A 22,061-nucleotide genomic window follows, 5' to 3' on the forward strand; every position below is an offset into this window, starting at 1 on the left:
GGGGTACCGGGCGTGGAGGCGGTAACGCGCACGCGCGCAGGGATCCGGCCCGGGCAGAGCGCGCGGTCGGGCGATTGCGGGTGAGGGAAGGCCGGCCCCAGCGGGATGGCGGGTCTGACGGGTCGTGGCCCGGGTCGGGGCGAGCGGGGGTCTCGGGGAGGGATTCAGGACTCCCGGGGAATGCGGGGATCCGGGGCTGGAGTCCGGGACCAGGGCAACTGGGGTCGGACGGGCGCGTTGGGCCGGGGACGGACCTGGGCCGCCGTGACGCGGGAGCCCGGTCGGGCCCGGGCCCGTGACGCGGGCGGGAGCCGGGTGCGAGGCGGCTCCTCCTCGTCACGAACTCTCGGTGACCTTGGCCAAGTCAGTTCATCTCCCCCTGAGCTGGCGCCTCAGTCCGTACAGTGCGAATTATAAGCCCTGCTACTAGATGGGCGTTGCGAGGCTCAGTGGCGAGACCCCCAGAGGGGTACGTGGAGGACGGGGCGGTTTGCGGGGACTGCCCACCTTGTGGCGGAGAGAGGGGGCTTCCTGGAACAGCATTTTGCTGCAGCCTTTGGGCTGGAGCTCTCATTTGGATATTTTAAGGACTCCAGAGTATAAGAAGTAGTTGCAAAACTTTTAACATAAGGGAAGAGTCTTGAAGGGCTTCCCTGAGGCCCACGTTGCCCTGTTACTGGGGTGCTCCCGCTCTTAGGGAATGGTGTGAAGCAATGGAGCGAGGGACCCCTTTAGCTTTGGAAGAATGAATGTTTGTCATTGCTGTTTGCCAAAACCCTTCCTTGCCTGTATAGGAATTTGTGGTGCTGGCCAGGCAAGTTTTGTATGTGTCCATGTGAGGCCTTTGTGAAGAACAGTGGAATCAATCAGCTGTCCAGGAAACAACTTTTGTAGGGCTTGAGTATGGGGGAGGATCCTTTGGTGTCAGTAGCCTTTTTTGAGGGTGTGTGGGATCTCAGGAGCCCTTCCTATGGTGGGCAGGGGTCTGCGGTGTAATGGATACTCAATTATGAATGATAGAACGTCACAAAAGTAAGAAGGTTTTAGATGTTATTCTAGGTTGGAAGAAATTAAGAATCTCTGAATTGACTTAAACCGAAACTTTTTACTGCAGGTGACTAGCATGCAGATACCCATTCTCTGACTTGCTGGCCCTCTACTGACATGGCCCACCGGGGTGGGGAGAGGGACTTCCAGACTTCAGCGCGGCGCATGGGCACCTCGCTGCTCTTTCAGCTTTCAGTGCACGAGCGGGAGCTGGACCTGGTTTTTCTGGATCATAGCTATGCCAAGCCATGGAGTGCCCACCCAGATGCCAGTAGTGCTCGCCCCACACGCATGCTCTTTGTTAATCCCCGGAGGCAACACGAAAGTACCATGTGAGTTTGGGCTTCTCTCCTAAGGGTTGCCCTTGCCCTCTAACTGGACAGTAATCAAGTGTGGGGATTAGAAAGGATTTTATTGAGGGAGCTTGTATGGGGGCCTGGGATATTTACTTTCGGCATCTCTGTTAAGCAATGTGAGGTTATCCCGGCTATATGTTGACATCTGCATTCAAGACATCTAACAAGTTAGGAAAGCAGACAACATATTCCACATAGTTAATAGGACTTGTGTGGAAAGAGGATTCTTTAGCTGGTGATGAAAAAAGAAGAGTTGATTTTTAAAAATTGATTCTCAGCATTAGACTCATTTCCTTTACTCTGGTGCTCTGGCTTGCTCCAACACTGGCGATGATTTGAGGTAATGTGATTTCCTTTTCCTGGCTTCACGCGGTGACGTTTAGAAGCATAGTGCAAGACATATTCTACCTTGCTTTCTCTCTTAGTTTGTCACCCACGGGTTGATGTAAACCATTCCTAGGTCTAATGTATTTTCAACTGGCCTACGTTATAGGGGAAGGAATTTTTTAATAAACTTACTATGTAATATGTGATACAATTACATTTGGCCTAAATAAACTTGTTTAGTAGTTCTTTTGAGCTTTAAGGTATGCTAATTTTGTATCAGGATTGGTTGATATATTCTATTTTGATGATCAAATCATACCCTTAATTTTGTAAACTTTTTTTAGGGAGGGAAGAGATTTTGTTTGTTTGATTTAATCTAATCAAACGTCTAATCTTTCCTCTAGGACAGGTTTTAGGTTTGTTGAATAGAGATCTTGTATTTTGCTTCTTTGTATCTCTCATTGAGCCTTAATGAGCTAGAGGTACCATGATGTGTGTTTAAACATGAATATAATAGGGGGTTTTATTTCCTTTCCCAGTGAGGGCAGCATTTTGTTGGATGTTTTAGTTGTAACAGGGTGGGGATCTGTGACCTTTAAGGACAATCTTGATGCCTCTGGCCTGGGGCATAACTCCTAAGGGCTCCTTTAAAGCTTCTTGCTAACTTTTTTTTTTTTTAATATTTTATTTATTTATTTGACAGAGATCACAAGTAGGCAGAGAGGCAGGCAGGGAAAGAGGAAGGGAAGCAGGCTCCCTGCTGAGTAGAGAGCCTAAAGCTGGCTGATCCCAGGACTCCGGGATCATGACCCGAGCTGAAGGCAGAGGCCACAACCCACTGAGCCACCCAGGTGCCCCAACTTCTTGTTAACTTTGAAACTCCTGTGTTCAGATCTTACGGCATTTTCTTAAAGTGAGATTCTGTGGACTTGCTCATTTCAGCACTTAGAGAATCATTTCCTTTTATACATTGTCACATATAGGTCCTAAAAGTGGGGATTAGCATGTTCTAGGGACTCTCTGTAGGTCATTGTGTCAGGAATATTATTGTAGTGAGGGTGGTAGTGGGAGCTAGGGAAGAAGTTGGTGGAGGCTGCCTTATGTAGGAATTTGATGCTAACTAAGAGTGGTTAGAAGTCATTGAAGGATTTTAAACTAGAGATTGAGTTTATATTTTTAAAAGATCACTTTGAATTTCTGTTGAATAGATAGAGTTCAGGAGTGGAAATAGAAGACCTGCTAGGAGACCATTATAGTAGTGGGGGCTAGAGATCATGATAGGTTGAGTAGAGGCGGGAATAGTACAGATGAAGAAAAAGGATGACCTTGAGATATATTTCATAGGTAGAGCTAACGGCACCTTCTGTGATGAATTGGAAACACAGTCCAGGGTTAAAGGGAAAGGTGAAATTAGGATGAGTCAGATTATTGGCACCTTCTGTGATGAATTGGAAACACAGGCCAGGGTTAAAGGGAAAAGGTGAAATTAGGATGAGTCAGATTATTGGCTTGAGTAGTTTAGTGGTACCATGGGTTGAGGAAGACTGGGGATGGGGCGGTAGGGGATAGGTTAGGAATGGTGAAATCTGGCGTTCTCTTTTAGGCATGTAAGTCCAAATGCTGAGCCCAGTGTCTGGTCCAGAGAAGATAATTAGCTCTTTCACCCACCACCAAATCTAGCCGCACATATTTCACTTCATTTCATAATGATGTAATTATTCCAGCCATTAGGAATAGATGCAATAAGATCATCATCGGGGTCAAAAAGTTAAAGCAATGTTTGATAGACAGCCAGTAGACCATTTTGATTGGCATAGTATTTTGAGTAACTAACTTGGTGCAGTGAAGAACCCTTATGGGAGTAGGATTTCATTAATAACATTTTAAAATATGAAAGATCCATCACATATCCTTTTCTGTTTGTTTGTTTGTTTCTGTTCTAGGCTTCTTATACAGTGAGTTAAATAACTAAGGTGTCTACATTCCAGGTGATCTGTCTTAGACAGTCATAGGCTTTTATAGCATATAATTAGCTACCAGTTGACTTGCTAATGAAAGGGAAAGTTTGTGTGAATAATTTAAAACTAGCACTGTCCCAACAGAACTCTTTGCAATAGGAAAAATGTACTGTATCTGTGCTGTCTAATATGGTAGCTGCTAGCCACATGTCTTTTGAGCACTTAAAATGTGGCTGAATTTTTTTTTTTTTTAAGATTTTATTTATTTATTTGACAGAGAGATCACAAGTAGGCAGAGAGGCAGGCAGAGAGAGAGGAGGAAGCAGGCTCCCTGCCGAGCAGAGAGCCCGATGCGGGGCTCGATCCCAGGACTCTGAGATCATGACCTGAGCCGAAGGCAGCGGCTTAACCCACTGAGCCACCCAGGCGCCCCTGTGGCTGAATTTTTAATTCTGCTTAATTTTTATGAATTCTAGCAGTTGCATGAGGCTTATAGTTACTGTATTGGAAAGTACATGTAGGCAGTCAGCTGTTTTCTTATGGAATATTTTTATTTTTGAAGAAAAATAGCTGTCATTTTTTATATGGACACATTTTAAAATGACTTTGTATTCCCCTGGCACATAACAGCATGTCAGAGGGCAGAGATCTAGACAAGTGTGGGAAAGATGACTTTGGATCATAATTTCTTGTGGGTATAATGTGCTTATGCATACTTTCAAGCTGATTATATTAAAGAGTCATTTTTTGGCAACCAGATGATCGTTAAACACCTGTGTTGTGTGAAGTACGTGTGGCCTGGTCCTATTTCCTCACCTGTTTACAGTGAATCAGACGTCCCAATAGATGTGGAGACAGTCACATCAACCCCTGTGCCGCTCTATGACAATCAGAAGGCACGCAGCGTGATGAATGAGTGTGAACGGCATGTCATCTTCGCCAGGACCGATGCAGATGCCCCTCCTCCACCAGAGGACTGGGAGGAGCATGTCAACAGGTAGGCCACTGCTCAGGAGGACTGGTCACTATAGGGTTAATGGTCATTGCATTGTAAATATTTTGTATCATCATCTTCATTGAAACACGTCTGTTAGGAGTTTATTTCATTTGCAGCCATAGGAGTCAGAATGTTTTCTTAACCCTGTTATAACTCTCAGCCCAGGATGCAGTGAGGTGCTTGAGAGGAGGGCTTGTGTCTCAGCCATCTTTGCATCCCTGACACCTAGGACACTGCCTGGCACATAGTAGGCATATAATAAATGTTTATTGAATAAGTAAATGAATTAAATATGATAGGTATGACTAGTTCTGTATCTTATATACTCCAGGCTGTGCTATCAGAGTTACTCAGACTACAAACAAACAAGCCATTAAATAAGAGTACATTTGTAAGATACTATGTTTATATAGTCTATAACTAGAGTAATGAAAATGTTTTGGAGTCACTTGGAAAGCTAACAGATGTTTGATTTGAGTGGCTTTTAAAAATAGATTTGCAGTCTGTGGGTTTTGAGGAAGTTTTCATGACTTTGTTGGCTGATTTTATTCCCATGTTTCCTATTGACCCAGGGGACTCCACTCCTCTCCTCTCTGGTGCATTTGTCATTGTTGCTTTAGCATACATTTATTTATCTTTTACTTACTGCATAGCAACTCCATGAAGATAAACTTTACATAACATGCAATTCACCTATTTAATGTGTACAGTCAGTGGTTTTTAGTATATGCACCACCACAATCAATTTAATGAGCATTTTTGTCCTCCACAAAAGAAACTCCGTACCCATTAGCAGTCACTTCTCATTTCCTGCTAACCCCTTCATCCCCTGGCAACCACCAGTCTACTTTCTATCTCTCTAAATTAGCTTATTCTGGACATTTCATTTAAATGGAATCATAAAAATATGTGGCCTTTTGTGTCTGGCTTTTTTTCACCTAGCATAATGTTTTCAAAGTTCATTCATGCTGTAGCATGAGTCAGTACTTCATTCCCTTTTATTACTGAAATTCCATTGTGTGGATATACCACATTTTGTGTATCCATTCATCCATTAATGGATATTGGGGTTGCTAACACTCTTTGGCTATTTTGGATAATGTTGCTATGAACAGTCATGTACTAATTTTTTTGTGGACGTGTGTTTTCACTTCTCTTGCATATATACCTAGGAGTGGAATTGCTGGGTCATATGGTAACTTTAACTTTTGAGGAATTTCCAGTTGCTTTCTGTAAGGGCTTCGCCATTCTACATTCCCAGTAGCAGTGTATGAGAGTTCCAGTTTTTCCACATCTTTGCCAACACTTGTTATTGTCTGCCTCTTTTAAAATTATTACCATTCTAGTGGATGCAGAGTGACTTCTGATTGTGGCTTTAATTTGCATTTCCCTGATGGCTCTCTCTCTATCTGTTGTGCATAAGGGAATGTTAAAATCTTCACATCAGGAGTGTGTAGGTGATAAACTTGCCATACTTTTGGAGAGCTCTTGTTTTATAATAATGGAAGAGGTAATTAGATATAAAGAAGTATAGGAAGGTTTGAGGCAGTTGGCCTGGTTTCTGAGTCTGGTCAGAAGCTGGGAATGAGATTGAGCAGGTCTGCTTGTGTGAATAAGGTAGTAGCTATGGAAGGAGGAGCAGTTCTGCAGCTGGGTCAAGAGCTTGTGAAGAAGTTGTTTGGGGGTCTTGAGTTGGAATTGCTGTTGTGCCCTAAGAAGGGGAAATGCTTTCCAGAGTTTCAGCTAAAGAGGGAAACTTCTGCTGTGAGTGAGGATCAACTACTAGAGTAGTCCTGGTGTCAGTGAATGCAGCAAAAATGGTTTCCTGCCATTGTAGCAGTTAATAATAATAAAAAATTGTGACAGTGGTAGTACCAAAAAAGAACTACCATTTGTTGAGTGCTTTCTAGGTGCCAGGCACTGTGCCACACGCTTCATATGCATTTTTTCTTTTAATCCTCACAATAATTCTCTGAGTTACATCCTTTCTTCGTCTCTGTTTTGTAAGATGAAGAAGCTGAGTTCGGGGAGATTAAGAAACCTTAGTTTAGCAAGTGATGGAGCAGGAATTTGTTCAAAGCAAGCTGTCTGACTCCCAGATCTCAGTGTTCTTGGCTATGTACCCTCTCTTGAAGGGCACATCTCTCAAAGAGGGACCAGCTAGTGGTGGCAGAACAAGGTGGCCTCACACTGTTATGTGTCCCTTTGTGGTGTTACCAGTTGCCTTGCCGTCAGTTTGCAATTTCTGAAACTGCGTGGGAGAACTGCATGAAGTTCTTTTTACCTGTTCACCCATGGTCATGATCAGGAGGTTTTTAAGGGCTCTTCATACTTACCAAAGTCATCGGAGACTTAATGCATATGAATATCTGATTCTTAATTTATAAGAAGAAAAATAACCTGTAAGGCAGATGAGACACTGGGGTGGCCTGGCCAGAGCATCAGTTATCAGTAAGAGAGTCTGGGAAGCTGTTCTGTTCCAGAAGTGGGTGGTGAGTGGACAGTCTGCCCTGGAGGCACCCTCCTTCAACAAGGCAGCTTGCTTCCTCAAAGCAAGATGGGCCCACAGAGTAGGCTGGGGCACACCATCACCTGCCCAGTCCTACAGAGAAACACCGACAGAGTCTTATCTTTGGCTTGTCTTTCTCCATGTGGACCTCCATCCTTCTGTTATGACATTGCCACAGATTGATATGATTAATTAGCGCTCAGTTTATCTCAGATTATTTGTTTTTTAGTGTCTGATGAGATTTTGGAGGAGTCCTCTCATTAGCAACAGGCTTACAAACCATCTCTTCAGGTAGGTCACGTTTGCACACAGCTAATTTCATTATTTGATGATACTTACTGGCTTCAATTTCAGAGGTCACCATTTTATGACCTTGTCCCTGAATTCTGGATGTGTAGCCTGTGTAGAGCTTACAGTTAGTTCCCTGTGCTCTGATTATAATCATCTTGTTGCCGTTCTTTCCCTTGACTTGATTGTTAAATTGCTGCTTCTTTTCTTCCTGTATAAAATCCTGTAAAATTACAGTTTCCCACATCAAGAGCTCATGGTCTATAGGACAGTGCCCTAGAAATCTGCTTTTCCTCAGAGCTTACTGATCTGTCAGTAGAGTCAGAAACTTAATTTTCTTTGTTAGAACCCTTTCCCCCTTCTTGAATTATTTCAGTAGAAACTGCCTTTAGATAGCTTTCTGTGTATAGATAATGAAGGCCCCCTCCTAACCCTAACTGACTCTGATTTTCTCTGGTAATGCCTGATATTTTGTGAAACAGTTTAAATATCCCTCTCTGCCTGATTTAATTGCCTAGATCAGGGGTTGGCAAACTATGGCCAATGTGCCAGCTTTGACCTATTGCTTGTTTTTGTATGGCCCATGAGCTAAGAAATGTTTTTACATTTTACTAGGTTGAAAAAAAGTCAAAAGACATGAAATCAGATTTCACTGTCCATAAATGTAGTTTCTTTGGAACACAGCCATGTACATTACTTAGGTATTGTCCATGTCTGCTTTTGCACTGTACGCATAGAGTTGAATAGTTGTGACCCAGACCATGAAACCCACAAACTGAAATATTTGCTATCCAGACTATGAAAGGAATAGTTTGCTGACCTCTGGTTTAGATCATGCTCTTGTGTCTGCATGTCAAAGCCATGTGTCTTGTAGATCCTTTGAAAATAATTTACATTTGCTGGTATGCACTGTTGTCCTGAGGAAGTTGGACCGGCTCCCCTGCCCCCAACCGATGTTTTATCAAATGCCAAGTTTAATTAGGTACACAGCTTTTGAAAGAGATTTAATAAAATACTCCTGGCATGTGGTATTTCTCAGCATGGTCAAATGGATTTTAGGGTATTTCCGATGTTTCAGTGAAAGAATCTAGTGTCTTTAAGCAGGTTGTCTTATCTTGAAATTCAGAACTTCTGAATTCAGCCAAAAGAAGATTATTCTCCATTTAAAAATTTGCTCTAATTATACCTCTCAATATTATATGTACTTATCTGTGTATTAATCTTAGTTTGGATGTTTGAAATTTTGACCCCAAGATCTTTGAATTATTTTTCCCTCCCCACCCCCTCTCCTTCTCTTTCCTCTTCTTTCTTCCTTTCTCTTAGTGTCTAAGCAAATAATTTTTATAATCTGAAAAAAAATAAGTGTGGCCTATTCAGTCTCGGTGATGTTCTTTATCTCTCTCTGTCAGACTTCTGGTTAAAAAAATCCTTTAGACATTTTAATATTGAATTAGTCTCCCTTAAAACAGTATCAGAGAAAGTATAATTACCTTTGAAAACATGAGGCTTTTCTGGGACCAGTGTGACTTTGGCTGCTTTGGATAAGATGAGCCAGAGGTCAGACATCAGTTAGGTTCTATCAAAGCATGGGGAATACGAGATTATCTGATTCATCAAAGAAATGAAGAAAAGGCACTTTTGCACTCATGAAAATTGAATTGGTTTAGGTAGGAGGAGCACATTGACTCACCACAGTTCCCATCAGCTATTTGACTGTTTAGACTTGTATTTAAAATTCTGTCTCCTGTTTTTAAAATTTTCCTTAATTATATCTTTTGCATGCTCTTTATCTTAATCTCGGGTTAGATCATTTTTTTTCTGCCCACTTAATTTTCCAGCCTCCCACGAAGCTGACAAAATATAGGGAACATGTTTTAGTTCTTGGAATCGTTACCTATCCAGCAACAATCCTAAGAACTTTTTCTGGGATTTTAGACTCTCAACATTGTGGTTTTTCAGTTTAATTTCAGCTGTTGTTGGTGTATGGTAGTAATTTCTAAGTAGCTTTCTAGTCCCCTCCTCCCCTCCCATTTTGTTCACATCATTTTTTCTTGCTTCCATCATTTTGGGTTTCAGAATAAATATAGAGTAAGAAAAACAAATAGAGAAAACATCCTGTTACATAATAAAGAACAGGATAATTTTGGAAATGCTGTTGGTGCCTCGTAAATAAATTATACCTCATTCTCTGTCTTTGGAATTAAAGTTTGCAACATGACTGATAGACTTTGAGAAAGCACAAGAGATTGTTGAACATGAAGAAATTGTATTCATTGCTTACCCTGTTTGATTAAAAGTGAGCAGTATTGCCTGGGATGAGGCTACAGTGTAATTCCACTTTCAATGTTTTGCAGTTTTTTTAATAGATAATACTTTCACAGAACTGAAAGTTTGAAATTTTTGACAGAGAAAGCTTTTGATCTTTCATTTCCACTTGAAGAAATTTATCTTACAGAGATGTTTGCATTCCTGTATAAAGATGTAGACAGATGTGTGTATTGGTAGGGAAAGGAAGGGTGGTCACTGCAACTGTAATAGCAATAAAAGAGACACAACCTGAATGTCCACCAGTAGGGTAGAACCAGCCACTAAAAACAAAGAGATGTAGGGCGCCTGGGTGGCTCAGGTCATGATCCCAGGGATCGGCCCTGCATCGAGCTCCTTGCTTGATGGGAAGCCTGCTTCTCCCTCTCCCACTCCCCCGCTTGTGTTCCCCCTCTCGCTGTGTCTCTTTCTGTCAAATAAATGAATAAAATCTTTAAAAAATAAAATAAAACCAAAGAGGTATGTTGATCCAAGTGCACCCAAGAATTGCTATACATGAAAAAGCGACTTCTCATGTGAATGTACCTTGCATTTAAATAATGTGGAGAAAAATGAGATTGTGAACCAATGGGCTGGAGCTGCTTTCCCACAAGCCTTCTTGGTCCCAAGGTATCCTGAGTTCCAAGGTTGAGTTGAAGTCTCTCCCCACCTCCCAAGTCAAAAATTTCTGAAATATCAAACCACAACAAAAACTAACTGGATCCTGATGAAGTAGCAGGAATTAAGCCAAAAGAACTAGGGGGAAATGAAGGACAATTCCACAAAACCCAAGCCGTCTTTTAGTACCCCACAAGGCGGTTATGGAGGAGTGGGAGGCTTGGGAAGTTAAGGGATTCAGCTGTAGCAAGGATAGCTGCTGAAGATAGGGTGCTTCTGAATTCCCCATCATGGACATCAGTTGTGTTTCCACCAGTAATCATAGCTGAGTTTTGGTTGCTACAAGCAGCCTTGGAGGCTGAGTAGTCCCCATCTATTTTATTGTCAAGGAGACTGAGGACACACAGCCAGCTCTGTATTGTGGAGCTGGTTAGAGTCCTCACTCCTAGGTAGTGTTCTCTTGGACTGTGTGTACCTGTAGTCAGTTGTGAAACTGGAGATGTGGTAGGTGGAGATTTTATTTCACAGAAGAAATGAAGGCCCATAATTTTCTCCCTTTCTAGAAGGTGTGTAAGGATAGTAGGATCATTGTAGAAAGCCAGTAACAAAGGGCAATTTGTCCTCCATCTGTATATTTACTGGGCCTTGTTATAGTATTCTTAGATGACCTGTAGAAAATAGGGTGTCTTGCTCGTGGTATATGATGGAAAAGGTACTAGTTTGTTATAAAGTGAAAGAAATTGAGATTGTTGGAGTCATTTCAAGCAGCTTCCCTCTGTTTGCCCACCCAGGTATGACTACCCACTCAGTTTACAGTTGAGCCTGAATCATGTCTCAGCATTCCTCTCCTGCTCAGTGCTCAGTGTGGTGGGGAGTGTAGGGGTTGGTATTTGCACAGTGTGGTGGGGAGTGTAGGGGTTGGTATTTGCACTTAGCTGTTTACAGGACTTGGAATGTAGTATGCCTACAGTTCATCCATTTATTTATTCAGCAGATGTTCCAGTAGCTCTTGTGTGTCAGACACTGTTTTACATGTGGGGATATAACACTTAAGCAAAACCGACCAAAATTCCTGCCATGTTGCCCTTTACAGTCTAGCTGAGGGAGACACATTAAACAAAGAAGTAAAATGGGTAGAGCACAGGGTGGAGATATGGCTGGAAAGGGAACTAGGGAATCTGGGTATTGGTAGTTTTAAATAAGGGTGAGTCAGGGGAAGCCTCAGTAGAATATAACGTTTGAGCAATGACCTGAAGGATATTGGAGAGGGAGCCGTTGTGTCCTGTGTCCGGTAGACGGAAGGGATGACCAGGGCCCAGTCTGTGATGTGGGAACATGGAGGGTATGTGTGTCAGGTGGGTTGGGGCAATGTGGTGAAGCCCAGTAAGTCAGGAGCAGTCATGGTTGAATAGGTGGGACAGGCAGTGGGGTCCAGATAGTCCATTAAGGAGGTGGTTGCTTTTGACTGATTGAAATGGGACCACTAAGGGCCTTTGAGCAGAGTGACATGATTTGACTTGGGGTTTTTGATTGATTTTTTTCCTCTGTAATTGATTTTCCAAATGACTTTCCAAAAGGTTGTACTAAATTTATATTTCCATCAACTAAATATGGAGGGACCTATTTTCTTACATTCTTATTAAGTTTCTTAATTTTCACCCATTTGATAGGTAAAAATAATTTGATTTTCATTTGAATGTGTGATTTTGGAGGGAGTTGACTCCTTTTTTTGCATGAACTGCCTTTTCATGTTCTTTGCCCATTGTTTTTGTTTTGAGTATTTTATCATTTTCTTGCTAATTTTCTGGAGGCTTTTTTTATTTTAATGAAATGACAGTTATTTTTCCATTGTGTTTTGACTTTAGGATAGTTTAGTTTTTTCCTTTATAGAAGTTTGAAATTTTTATCTTTATATCTTTAATATTTATTTCTTTTGTAGCTTCTAGGTCTTAGGTCTTACTTATTTATTTTTAAGATTTTATTTATTTTTTTGACAGAGAGAGACACAGTGAGAGAGGGAATATAAGCAGGGGGATTGGGAGGAGAAGCAGGCTTCCCGCGGAGCAAGGAGCCCGATGCGGGGCTTGATCCCAGAACTCTGGGATCATTACCGGAGCTGAAGGCAGATGCTCAAGGACTGAGCCACCCAGGTGTCCCTTAGGCCATATTTAGAAAGGTCCTATATATAAATACATATTTTTATATATATATATACATGCACACACACATACTGCTTTTTCTATTTCTTTAGTAACTTTATTTTTTAATATTTAACTTTTCTACTTATAATTTATTTTGGTGTTAAAGAATGATGTGTAGGGATCCAGATTTTCTTTTTCCAATTGGCTAGTGGTTGTCTCAGCCCTATTTACTTTAACCCTACTGATTGAAATGCTGCTATGATCTCATTCCAGGTTCTCATTTGTGTCTGGCATCCACTAAAATTGTTTTTTTTTTAAAGGTAACTTAATTACCAGTTTTGTGTGTGTGTGTGTGCCAGGGAGAGTTGATAAACAAATACTAATTGGGCATCGTCTGTTACCTTTCTCTTAGTCTCTTTAGGAAGGTTACAGGCCAGAGTTGGAGTATCAGAATCATTAAGATTGCCAGGAATGGACTGAGGGGGGACTTAAATAAGCTCCTGGCCACTGTGCTGGGTATGATGAGGGGGGAACAGGAGCAGTAGGACTAGATTCTAATTGTAGGAGTTTACTGCCAAGTTGGAGGAGGACACACTAAGCCTTCCTTAATCAAAGTAAACGTGTGTATACCAGTGTCATATGGGGATGGTACAGCGTTAACTCATATGGAACAGACCATTCAGAAGTAAACTTGCTAATTGTGTAGTATACAAAAAAGTGTACATGGAAAAGGGAGAGCGAGAGTGTGGGATGCAATATTGGGGAAAATTCATTTGTTATATTCCTGTTATAATCCTAAAGATAATTTAAATAGGTCTCTTACTTTAGTCTGAGGTTTTAGTATACTGAAACACTTGCTCATCCTGTCTTTTTTTTTTTTTTAAGATTTTATTTATTTGACAGAGATCACAAGTAGGCAGAGAGGCAGGTTGATAGAGAGAGGAAAGGAAGCAGGCTCCCCACTGAGCAGAGAGCCCGATGTGGGGCTCACTCCCAGGACCCCAAGATCATGACCTGAGCTGAAGGCAGAGGCTTTATTTAATCCACTGAGCCACCCAGGCGCCCCTCATCCTGTCTTTTTGTGTGAAATATTAAACTTGTGAAATTCAAATACATCTGTGCAGTGGTACCATCATTTTATTTATTAATGAATTATTTTAGCCTCTGGATAAATAGCTTTGCTAGCACTGGAAAAAAACTTCATAACTGGTTTTGACTTGTAGTATATATATATATTTTTAATTTTTTTTTTTTTTTTTTTTTTTTTTTTAAAGATTTTATTTATTTATTTGACAGAGAGAGATCACAAGTAGATGGAGAGGCAGGGAGAGAGAGAGAGAGGGAAGCAGGCTTCCTGCCGAGCAGAGAGCCCGATGTGGGACTCGATCCCAGGACCCCGAGATCATGACCTGAGCAGAAGGCAGTGGCTTAACCCACTGAGCCACCCAGGCGCCCTATTTTTAATTTTTTTAATTAAAAAAAATTTTTAGAAGATTTTATTTATTTATTTGACAGAGATCACAAGTAGGCAGAGAGAGAGAGAGAGAGAGGAGGAAGCAGGTTCTCCGCTGAGCAGAGAGCCCGACGTGGGACTTGATCCCAGGACCCCGGGATCATGACCTGAGCCGAAGGCAGAGGCTTTAACCCACTGAGCCACCCAGGCGCCCAACTTGTAGTATATATATTAATATAAATGTATGCTGAGGTGACTTATGGGCAGGATTGGAACCAGAATCTAGGTCTTGTGCTTTAGCTCAGTGGTCTTTAAACTGCTTTGAGTTATATTGTTTCATAGGGTGGACCAAAAACATGGCATAATCTTTGTACAGTGTACGTGCATGAGGAATGTCCCCAGCGTCTGACTTTAATTCCTTGGAGTTTCTCTTATAGGACTGGCTGGACAATGGCCCAGAACAAGCTATTTAACAAGATCCTCAAAGCCCTGCAGTCTGACCGGCTTGCCCGTTTGGCCAATGAAGGGGTAAGACTCTAGAAATTGGCCCATTGATATTCTCTTCCTAGTTCAGCCTTACTAGCTGACTAACTTGTTGGTCCCCGTCCTACCTGCCCCAGTTGCTACCATGGTGGCCCTCTTGTGTTATCACTTCACTTATATCTTCCAGGCTTGCAATGAGCCAGTGTTGCGCCGTGTTGCTGTGGACAAGTGTGCGAGGAGAGTGCGCCAGGCTCTGGCAAGTGTGAGCTGGGACACCAAGCTGATCCAGTGGCTGCATACCACCCTGGTGGAGACCTTGAGTCTGCCCATGCTGGCTGCCTACCTGGATGCTTTGCAGACACTGAAAGGGAAGGTGAGGCTATGACTGGCATCTCCCCTGTCCTGGGTTGGCCAGCCTCTGCTGTGGGTTTAGGAAGTAGGGTTGGGCAAGGTCACTGCCTGGTCAGCCTGGAGGACATGACTGAAGAAAACAGGTTTGCTATTAAAAATGGGAGACATGGTATCATTTCACGTTTTGTCTGGTATCAACATCTTTATCCCTGCTATCTCCAGGATGAACTGTGAGGCCTGAAAACCAGAATGTACTTTTAGCTCTCCAGCCCTGCAGGTTGTGGTTTGAGTCACCTCTGAGGTGAGGTGAGAAAAGAATTACCATGGGGAAGACGAAGGGTTTACCAGGGAGGTGTACTGAGGAGGCAAGAAGCAGATTCGGGTGTGTGGAGTGTGGGGCTATGGAGCGGGGAAGAGTGCGGTCCATTCTAGGCTGTGCTCTTAGCAGTGGTTTTTCTACTGACAGACTCTTATTTTCTTAGACTGTCAGGATCACAGTGTATACTTTGGTTGTTTATCTCTAAAACTTTTTGAATTTATTTTAAATTTTTATTATTTAAGAGTAGTCGAGATACAGTGTTATGTTACTTTCCGTATACGACGTAGTGATTTAACATTACTATGTCTATACATTACTCAGTGCTCACCACAGTAAGTGTAGTCACCATCTGTCACCAGAGAATTTTATTGCAATAATACTGACTGCTCCCTATTCTGTGCTTTTCATCTCTGTGACTTACTTATTTTATAATTAGAAATTTGTATCTCTTTACTCCCCTTTACTTATTTCACCCATCCCCTAACCCTCTTTCTTCTGGTAACCACCAGTTTTTTCTCTGAATTTATGGGTCTCTTTCTGTTTTTTAGTTTGTTCATTTATTTTATTTTTTAGATTCCTCATATAAGTGGAATCTTGGTTGTTTTTCTCTGACTTCATTCACTTAGCATAATATCCTCTATCCTCTAGGTTCATCTGTTTTGTTGCAAATGGTAGGATCTCATTCTTTTGTGGCTGAGTAATATTCCTTTTTTTTTTTAAGATTTTGTTTATTTATTTGACAGAGAGAGACAGTGAAAGAGGGAACACAAGCAGGGGGAGTGGGAGAGGGAGAAGAAGGCTTCCTGCTGAGCAGGGAACACAATGCAAGGCTCAATCCCAAGACCCCAGGATCATGACCTGAGCTGAAAGCAGACGCTTAACGACTGAGCCATCCATGTGCCCCACTGAGTAATATTCTGATTCTAATATTCACTAGTATTCTAATTCACTGTTCTATTCTAATTCACTAGTATTCACTAGTATTCTAATATTCATTAGTAATATTCTGTGTATATATACCACATCATCTTTATCCATTCATCTATGGATGGACACTTAGTTACTTCTGTATTTTAGCTATTATAAATAATGCTGCAATGAACATAGGGTGCATATATCTTTTCAGATTTTTTTGGGTAAGTGTTCTGTAGTGAGTTACTGGATCATAGGGTAATTCTATTTTTAATTTTTTGAGGAACCTCCATACTTTTCCCCCAGTGGTTGCATTACATTCCCACCAAGAGCGCACAAGGGTTCCCTTATCTCCGTGTCCTCTCTGGCACTTGATATTTCTTGTCTTTTTGATTTTAGCCATTCTGATTGGTATAAGGTGGTAACTCCTTGTGGTTTTGATTTGCATTTCCCTGATGGTTAGTGATGTCAAGCGTCTTATCGTGTGTCTATTGACCATCTGTATGCCCTCTTGGGAAAAGTGTCTTTTCAGGTCCTCTGCACATTTTTTAAATTGGATTATTAATTTTTTGGTGTTGAGTGGCATAAGTTCCTTATATATTTTAGATATTAACTCCTTATCAGATATATCATTTGCAAATATCTTCTCCCATTCAGGAGGTTGCCTTTTCATTTTGCTGATGGTTTCCTTTGCTGTGCAAAAGCTTTTTGTTTTGGTGTAGTCCTAATAGTTTATTTTTGCTTTTGTTTCCCTTGTCCTAGGGGACAGATCCATAAACATGTTGCCTAAGGCCAATGTCCAGGAGGTTATTGCATATGTTTTCTTTTAGGAGTTTTATGGTTTCAGATACCACATTTAGGTCTTTAATCCATTTTAAATTTATTTTTGTGTATGGTATAAGAAAGTGGTCCAGTTTTATTCTGTTGCATGTGGCTGTCCAGTTTTCCCAACACCCATTTTTTAAAGAGACTGTCTTTTCCCTGTTGTTTATTCTTGCCTCCTTTGTCATGGATTAATTGACCATGTAAATGTAGGTTTATTTCTGGGTTTTCTGTTCTGTTCCATTGACTTATGTGTCTGTTTTTATGTTAGTACCATACTATTTGGATTACTGTAGCTTTGTAGTATATCTTGAAGTCTGAGATTGTGATACGTCCAGCTTTGTTGTTCTTTCTTAAGATTGCTTTGGCTATTTGGGGTCTTTTGTAGTTCCATACAAATTTTAGGATTACTTGTTCTAGTTCTCTGAAAAATAGTATTGTAATTTTGATAGGGATTGCATTGAATCTGTAGATTGCTTTGGTAGTATGGACATTTTAACAATATTAATTTTTCTAATCCATAAGCATGGAATATTTCTTTCTCTTTTTTTTTAAGATTTTATTTATTTATTTGACATACAGAGATCACAGGCAGAGAGGCAGGCAGAGACAGAGGGGGAAGCAGGCTCCCCGATGAGCAGAGAACCTGATGCGGGGCTTGATCCCAGGATCCTGGGATCATGACCTGAGCCGAAGGCAGAGGCTTTAACCCACTGAGCCACTGAACCACCCTGGAATATCTATTTCTTTGTGTCATCTTCAGTTCCTTTCATTAATGCCTTACAGTTTTTAAAGTAAAGGTCTTTTACCTCCTTTTAGTGTACCTGTTGGATGGAAATACAGGTGAATGGGATCATGCTCTTGGCCCAGCTACTTTCAGCATTAGAGCCATTGTGAAGAGAGCAGAGAAGGTATACACCCTAGTCCCTGAATTTTCTGTTGAGAATGATGCAGTGTTGGAAAGACCGGCTAGGCTTGGTTGGCAGAGAAGTTGGTTATCGATTAATTATTTCTAAGTCTATATTGACTGAAAGTGATTTTCAAGGCTTTATTGTTTCAGAGTTGTACTCTATTGCCAGATAAAAGCTTTTATTTATTTTTTTAAATTAAATTTAAAAAATTTTTGAAGATTTTATTTATTTATTTAACAGAGAGAGAGATAGAGAGCACAAGCAGGGGGAGAAGCAGAGGGAGAGGAAAAAGCAGGCTCCCTGCAAAGCAGGGGAAGCCAGATGTGAGACTCTATCCCAGGACTCGGGGATCATGACCTGAGGTAAAGGCTGTGGCTTACCCAACTGAGCCACCCAGGCATCCCCAGATAAAAGCTTTCAAAATTTTTTCAGATCAGATCCTCTGCCTCAAGGTGTTGAGTGGCTTGTAGTTACAGAGTAAGTTACAAAGAAATGGCCGGTTTGTAGTGAAGATCTTTTGCCTTTGTTACTGTCCTTATGTCCTCCCTGCTTCCATACTCATATCCCTGACTCAGGTCATCTGTCTCTAGAATAGGCCCTACAGAGTCTTGCTTCTGTCTGGTGTCACTGATTGGTGAGCATTTTTCCCACGTTCTGTTGGAATTCTGCAGAACACATCTCACTTCACCTGCTATATCTTCAGATGAAAATTGCCTCGACTTCCTTCTCTGTTGGATGATTTGAATCAGTAGTGTTGGGTTTCTTTATTTTTCTAGCAGTTATAAATAGCCTCTTTTGTTATTTGTGTGTTTGTCTTCCATACCCCTTGTAGGTGCCTTGTAACCAACTGCAGCTGTGGTATAAACATTTGTTTCCTGAGTTAAACTGATACAGTCTCATGGTATATTCCCCCTATTTTCTCAGGCAGAAATCTTTTTAGTCTTGCTTTTTTAAAATTAGTGATACTGTCCATGCTTGTCATTGCCTGATGCAGCTTATTTTCTTGTGTTATCTTTGAACTTTGTGACTTATTTTATTAGTTTCAGCTGTACAGCATGATTTAATATTTGTATATAATGCAAAATGATCACAGTAAGTTAACATGTGTTATCATGCATAGTTACAAAATTCTTTTTCTTGTGATGAGAACTTTTAAGATCTACTCCCAACAACTTTCAAATAGGCAGTGCAGTATTAACTGTAGTCACCATGCTGAACATCATATCCCCATGACTTACTTATTTTAGAACTATAAGATTGTACTTTTTGATCCCCTTCACCTATTTTGTCCACACCCAGTCCCCTGCCTCTGGCACCCACCAATCTATTATCTATATCTGTGAGCTTATTTTTTGTTGTTATTGTTTTGGTTTTTGCTTTAGATTCTACACATAAGCGAGATCATACAGTGTTTGTCTTTCTCTTATTCATTTCACTTAGCATAATGCTCTCAGGGTCCATCCTTGTTGTGCCAAATGGCAAGATTTCCTTCCTTATGACTGATTTTGAGTTAGTATTTTTATTTTCTTTGGGTAAATACCCATAAGTAGAATTGCTGGATCATATAGTAGTTCTTTTTTTAATTTTTTGAGGAACCTCCATACTGTTTTCCGTAGTGGCTGCACCAGTTTATATTCCCACCAGTGGTGCACACTGTTCCCTTATCTCATCCTTGCCAACACTTGGTATTTGTCTTTTTCCTAATAGCCATTCTAACAGAGGTGAGATGGTTTCTCACTGTCGTTTTGGTTTGCATTTACCTAATGGTGAGTGATATTGAGCATCTTTTCATCTGTCTGTTGGCTGTCAGTATGTCTTCCTTGGAAAAATGTCTATTCTTCCTTGGAAAAATGTCTACAGTTTAATTGGATTATTTTTTGATACTGAGTTGTAAGAGTTCTTTATATATTTTAGGTATTAACCCCTTATTGGATATATCATTTGTAGATATCTTCTGTTCAGTAGGTTGCCTTTTCATTTTGTTATGGTTTCCTTTGAAAAGACCCTGGGATTATGACCTGGGCCAAAGGCAGACACTTAACCCACTGAGCCACCCAGGCGTTCCTTCCCAAGGGATTCTCCTTCTGAGAACTGGAATATGTCATCTGCAGATAGTGTCAGTTTTACTTGTTTTTAATTTGGATTCCTTTTATTTTCTTATCTAATTGCTCTAGCTAGGTCTAATAGTAATACACTGTTGAATAGAAGTGGTAAGAGGGGCCATCCTTATCTTGTTCCTGAACTCAGAGGAAAAGCTCTTAGCTTTTCACTCTTGGGTATGGTGTTAGTTGTGGGCTGACTTTACAACCTGCATCACCATCGTACTTCTCATTCTCTGGTTTTTCAGAATGTTTCTGTTCTTGTTTTAAAGATTTTTCTTTCTCCGAGAGAGAAAAATCACGAGCAAGGGGGCGGGGTAGAGGGAGAAGCAGACTCTCTGCTGAAGAGGGAGCCCAATGTGGGGCTCGATCCTAGGACCCTGCTATCACAACCTGAGCTGAAGGCAGATGCTTAACCAGTTGAGTCACCCAGGTGCTCTGTGTTTGTTTTTTCTGAAGAGTACCTTTAACATTCAAAAATCTTTCCTTTCCCCTAGGTCATTTTGACCTTTTGTGGGTAAGGTGGAATTCACAGAGATACTTCTCAGTGTGAGCAATAGCATGTCCCAAACCTATACTTACACATCTGAGACGTCACATTTTCTGGTGAATAGTGAAAAATAGGATATGGTATAAATCACAATACACACAACACATGTGTTATATTATTTTGGGCACAATAATGATTTCTTTAACATGCCAAAGCTTAAAGGCAGTACTCTAGAAGAAAATGCAGATTTTTTTTTTTTAATTTATAAAGTCAACTGATGTTCATTGAGGAAGTTAGAACAAACAGAAATTTAAGGAAAAAATCTAGGGAAAAAGCTGTCCATAACTCCATAAAGATAACTGTTAATATTTTGGCATATTAGAAAATATAGAATTTTTCTGAGTAGAGGTAATTTTTTATGTTTTTTATTTTTTCTTTAACATTTTAGTAAAGTTACTTCCTTATTACAAATTCTTTTAAATTCTTTTTTTAAGATTTTTTTTATTTATTCATTTGACAGAGATCACAAGCAGGCAGAGAGACAGGCAGAGAGAGTGGGGAGGCAGGCTCCCTGCTGAGCAGAGAGCCCGATGCGGGGGCTCGATCCCAGGACCCTGGGACCATGACCTGAGCCGAAGGCAGAGGCCTTAACCCACTGAGCCACCCAGGCACCCCAAATTCTTTTAAATATTTTAAATTAACCCTTAATATCTAGTTATGTGGATAATTTGCTTAATCATTCTCTTATAGACATATTTAGGTTATTCTTTTTTAATCATTATCGAGAATGAATTTGTCTTTTATACATACCCCCCACCCCCACAAACACCATGTGTGTGTTTGTGTTTTTGATACATTTTGTTAGGAGAAGTTCTCAGAAGTAGAATCTTTTGGGAAGGAACGCTTGGGTGGCTTGGTGGGTTAAGTATCTGCCTTCGGCTCAGGTATGATCCCAGGGTCCTGGGATCAAGTCCCACACCGGGCTCCTGGCTCAGCAGGGAGCCTATTTCTGCCTCTCCCTCTGCCTGCTGCTCCCTGTGCTTGTGCTCGTTCACTGTCTCTGTCAATAAATTAAAAAACTTAAAAAAAAAAAAAAGAATCCTTTGGGAAGTGGATAAGAATAAATTTAAGTCTCTTAATGCATTTCACCAAGTTGTTTCCAAAGGATCGTACTTATTTACCTTTAATGATGGGAGGCATACTTTTCAGCCATCCTTTTATTTTTGCTTTTGCCCGAGTAAAGTTTGAGAGGCTTAATTCAAGTCTGCCTGTGGCTCAGAGTGGGGGAGGGGGTCTTTCTTCCCACCTGAATCCTACTAGTGTGCAGGTCTCCTGCTTCACACTGGAGGGATCTTTGCTTTTGCTTCTAGATCCCTACTTTGATCGACCGGATGCTTGTGTCATCTAACACGAAGACTGGGGCTGCAGGAGCTGAGGCCTTGTCCCTCCTGCTGAAGAGGCCCTGGGATCCTGCTGTGGGGGTACTTTCTCATAACAAACCAGTAAGTCAGAGCCGCTCAAGACTTAACTATGACCCACAAAATTTTTAGAATCCACTCTCAGAACCTTAGCAAGAGGGTAATAAATGACTTAACTTTCCCATTAATAACTGGTTGTGTATAGTGCTTAGCAGAGTTTCATAAGGAAATTGGCAGTGGCGGGGATAAAAAAGGTAT

At 41.0% G+C, this 22,061-nt stretch overlaps 1 protein-coding gene across 11 annotated transcripts in view; it reads left to right on the plus strand.

The window, feature by feature from the left end:
* Positions 1-22,061, plus strand: part of KANSL3 (KAT8 regulatory NSL complex subunit 3) — a 43,431-nt gene continuing 21,370 nt past the window's right edge. Inside the window, exons 1-6 of one of the 11 annotated variants that reach the window (XM_047744878.1) lie at positions 1-80; positions 1,115-1,379; positions 4,515-4,685; positions 14,436-14,526; positions 14,669-14,854; positions 21,756-21,887. In XM_047744878.1, coding sequence (XP_047600834.1) covers positions 1,165-1,379; positions 4,515-4,685; positions 14,436-14,526; positions 14,669-14,854; positions 21,756-21,887 — 795 coding nt within the window. In that variant the 5' untranslated portion in view covers positions 1-80; positions 1,115-1,164. Of the gene's footprint in view, positions 81-100; positions 470-520; positions 1,033-1,114; positions 1,380-4,201; positions 4,206-4,446; positions 4,686-7,423; positions 7,486-12,818; positions 12,866-14,435; positions 14,527-14,668; positions 14,855-17,712; positions 17,797-21,755; positions 21,888-22,061 lie in introns of those variants that run through there. The other 10 variants (XR_007129993.1, XM_047744877.1, XM_047744880.1 and 7 more) reach the window with 10 other exon arrangements.

This window comes from Lutra lutra, chromosome 9 (assembly GCF_902655055.1).
Source record: "Lutra lutra chromosome 9, mLutLut1.2, whole genome shotgun sequence".
Taxonomy (NCBI): domain Eukaryota; kingdom Metazoa; phylum Chordata; class Mammalia; order Carnivora; family Mustelidae; genus Lutra; species Lutra lutra.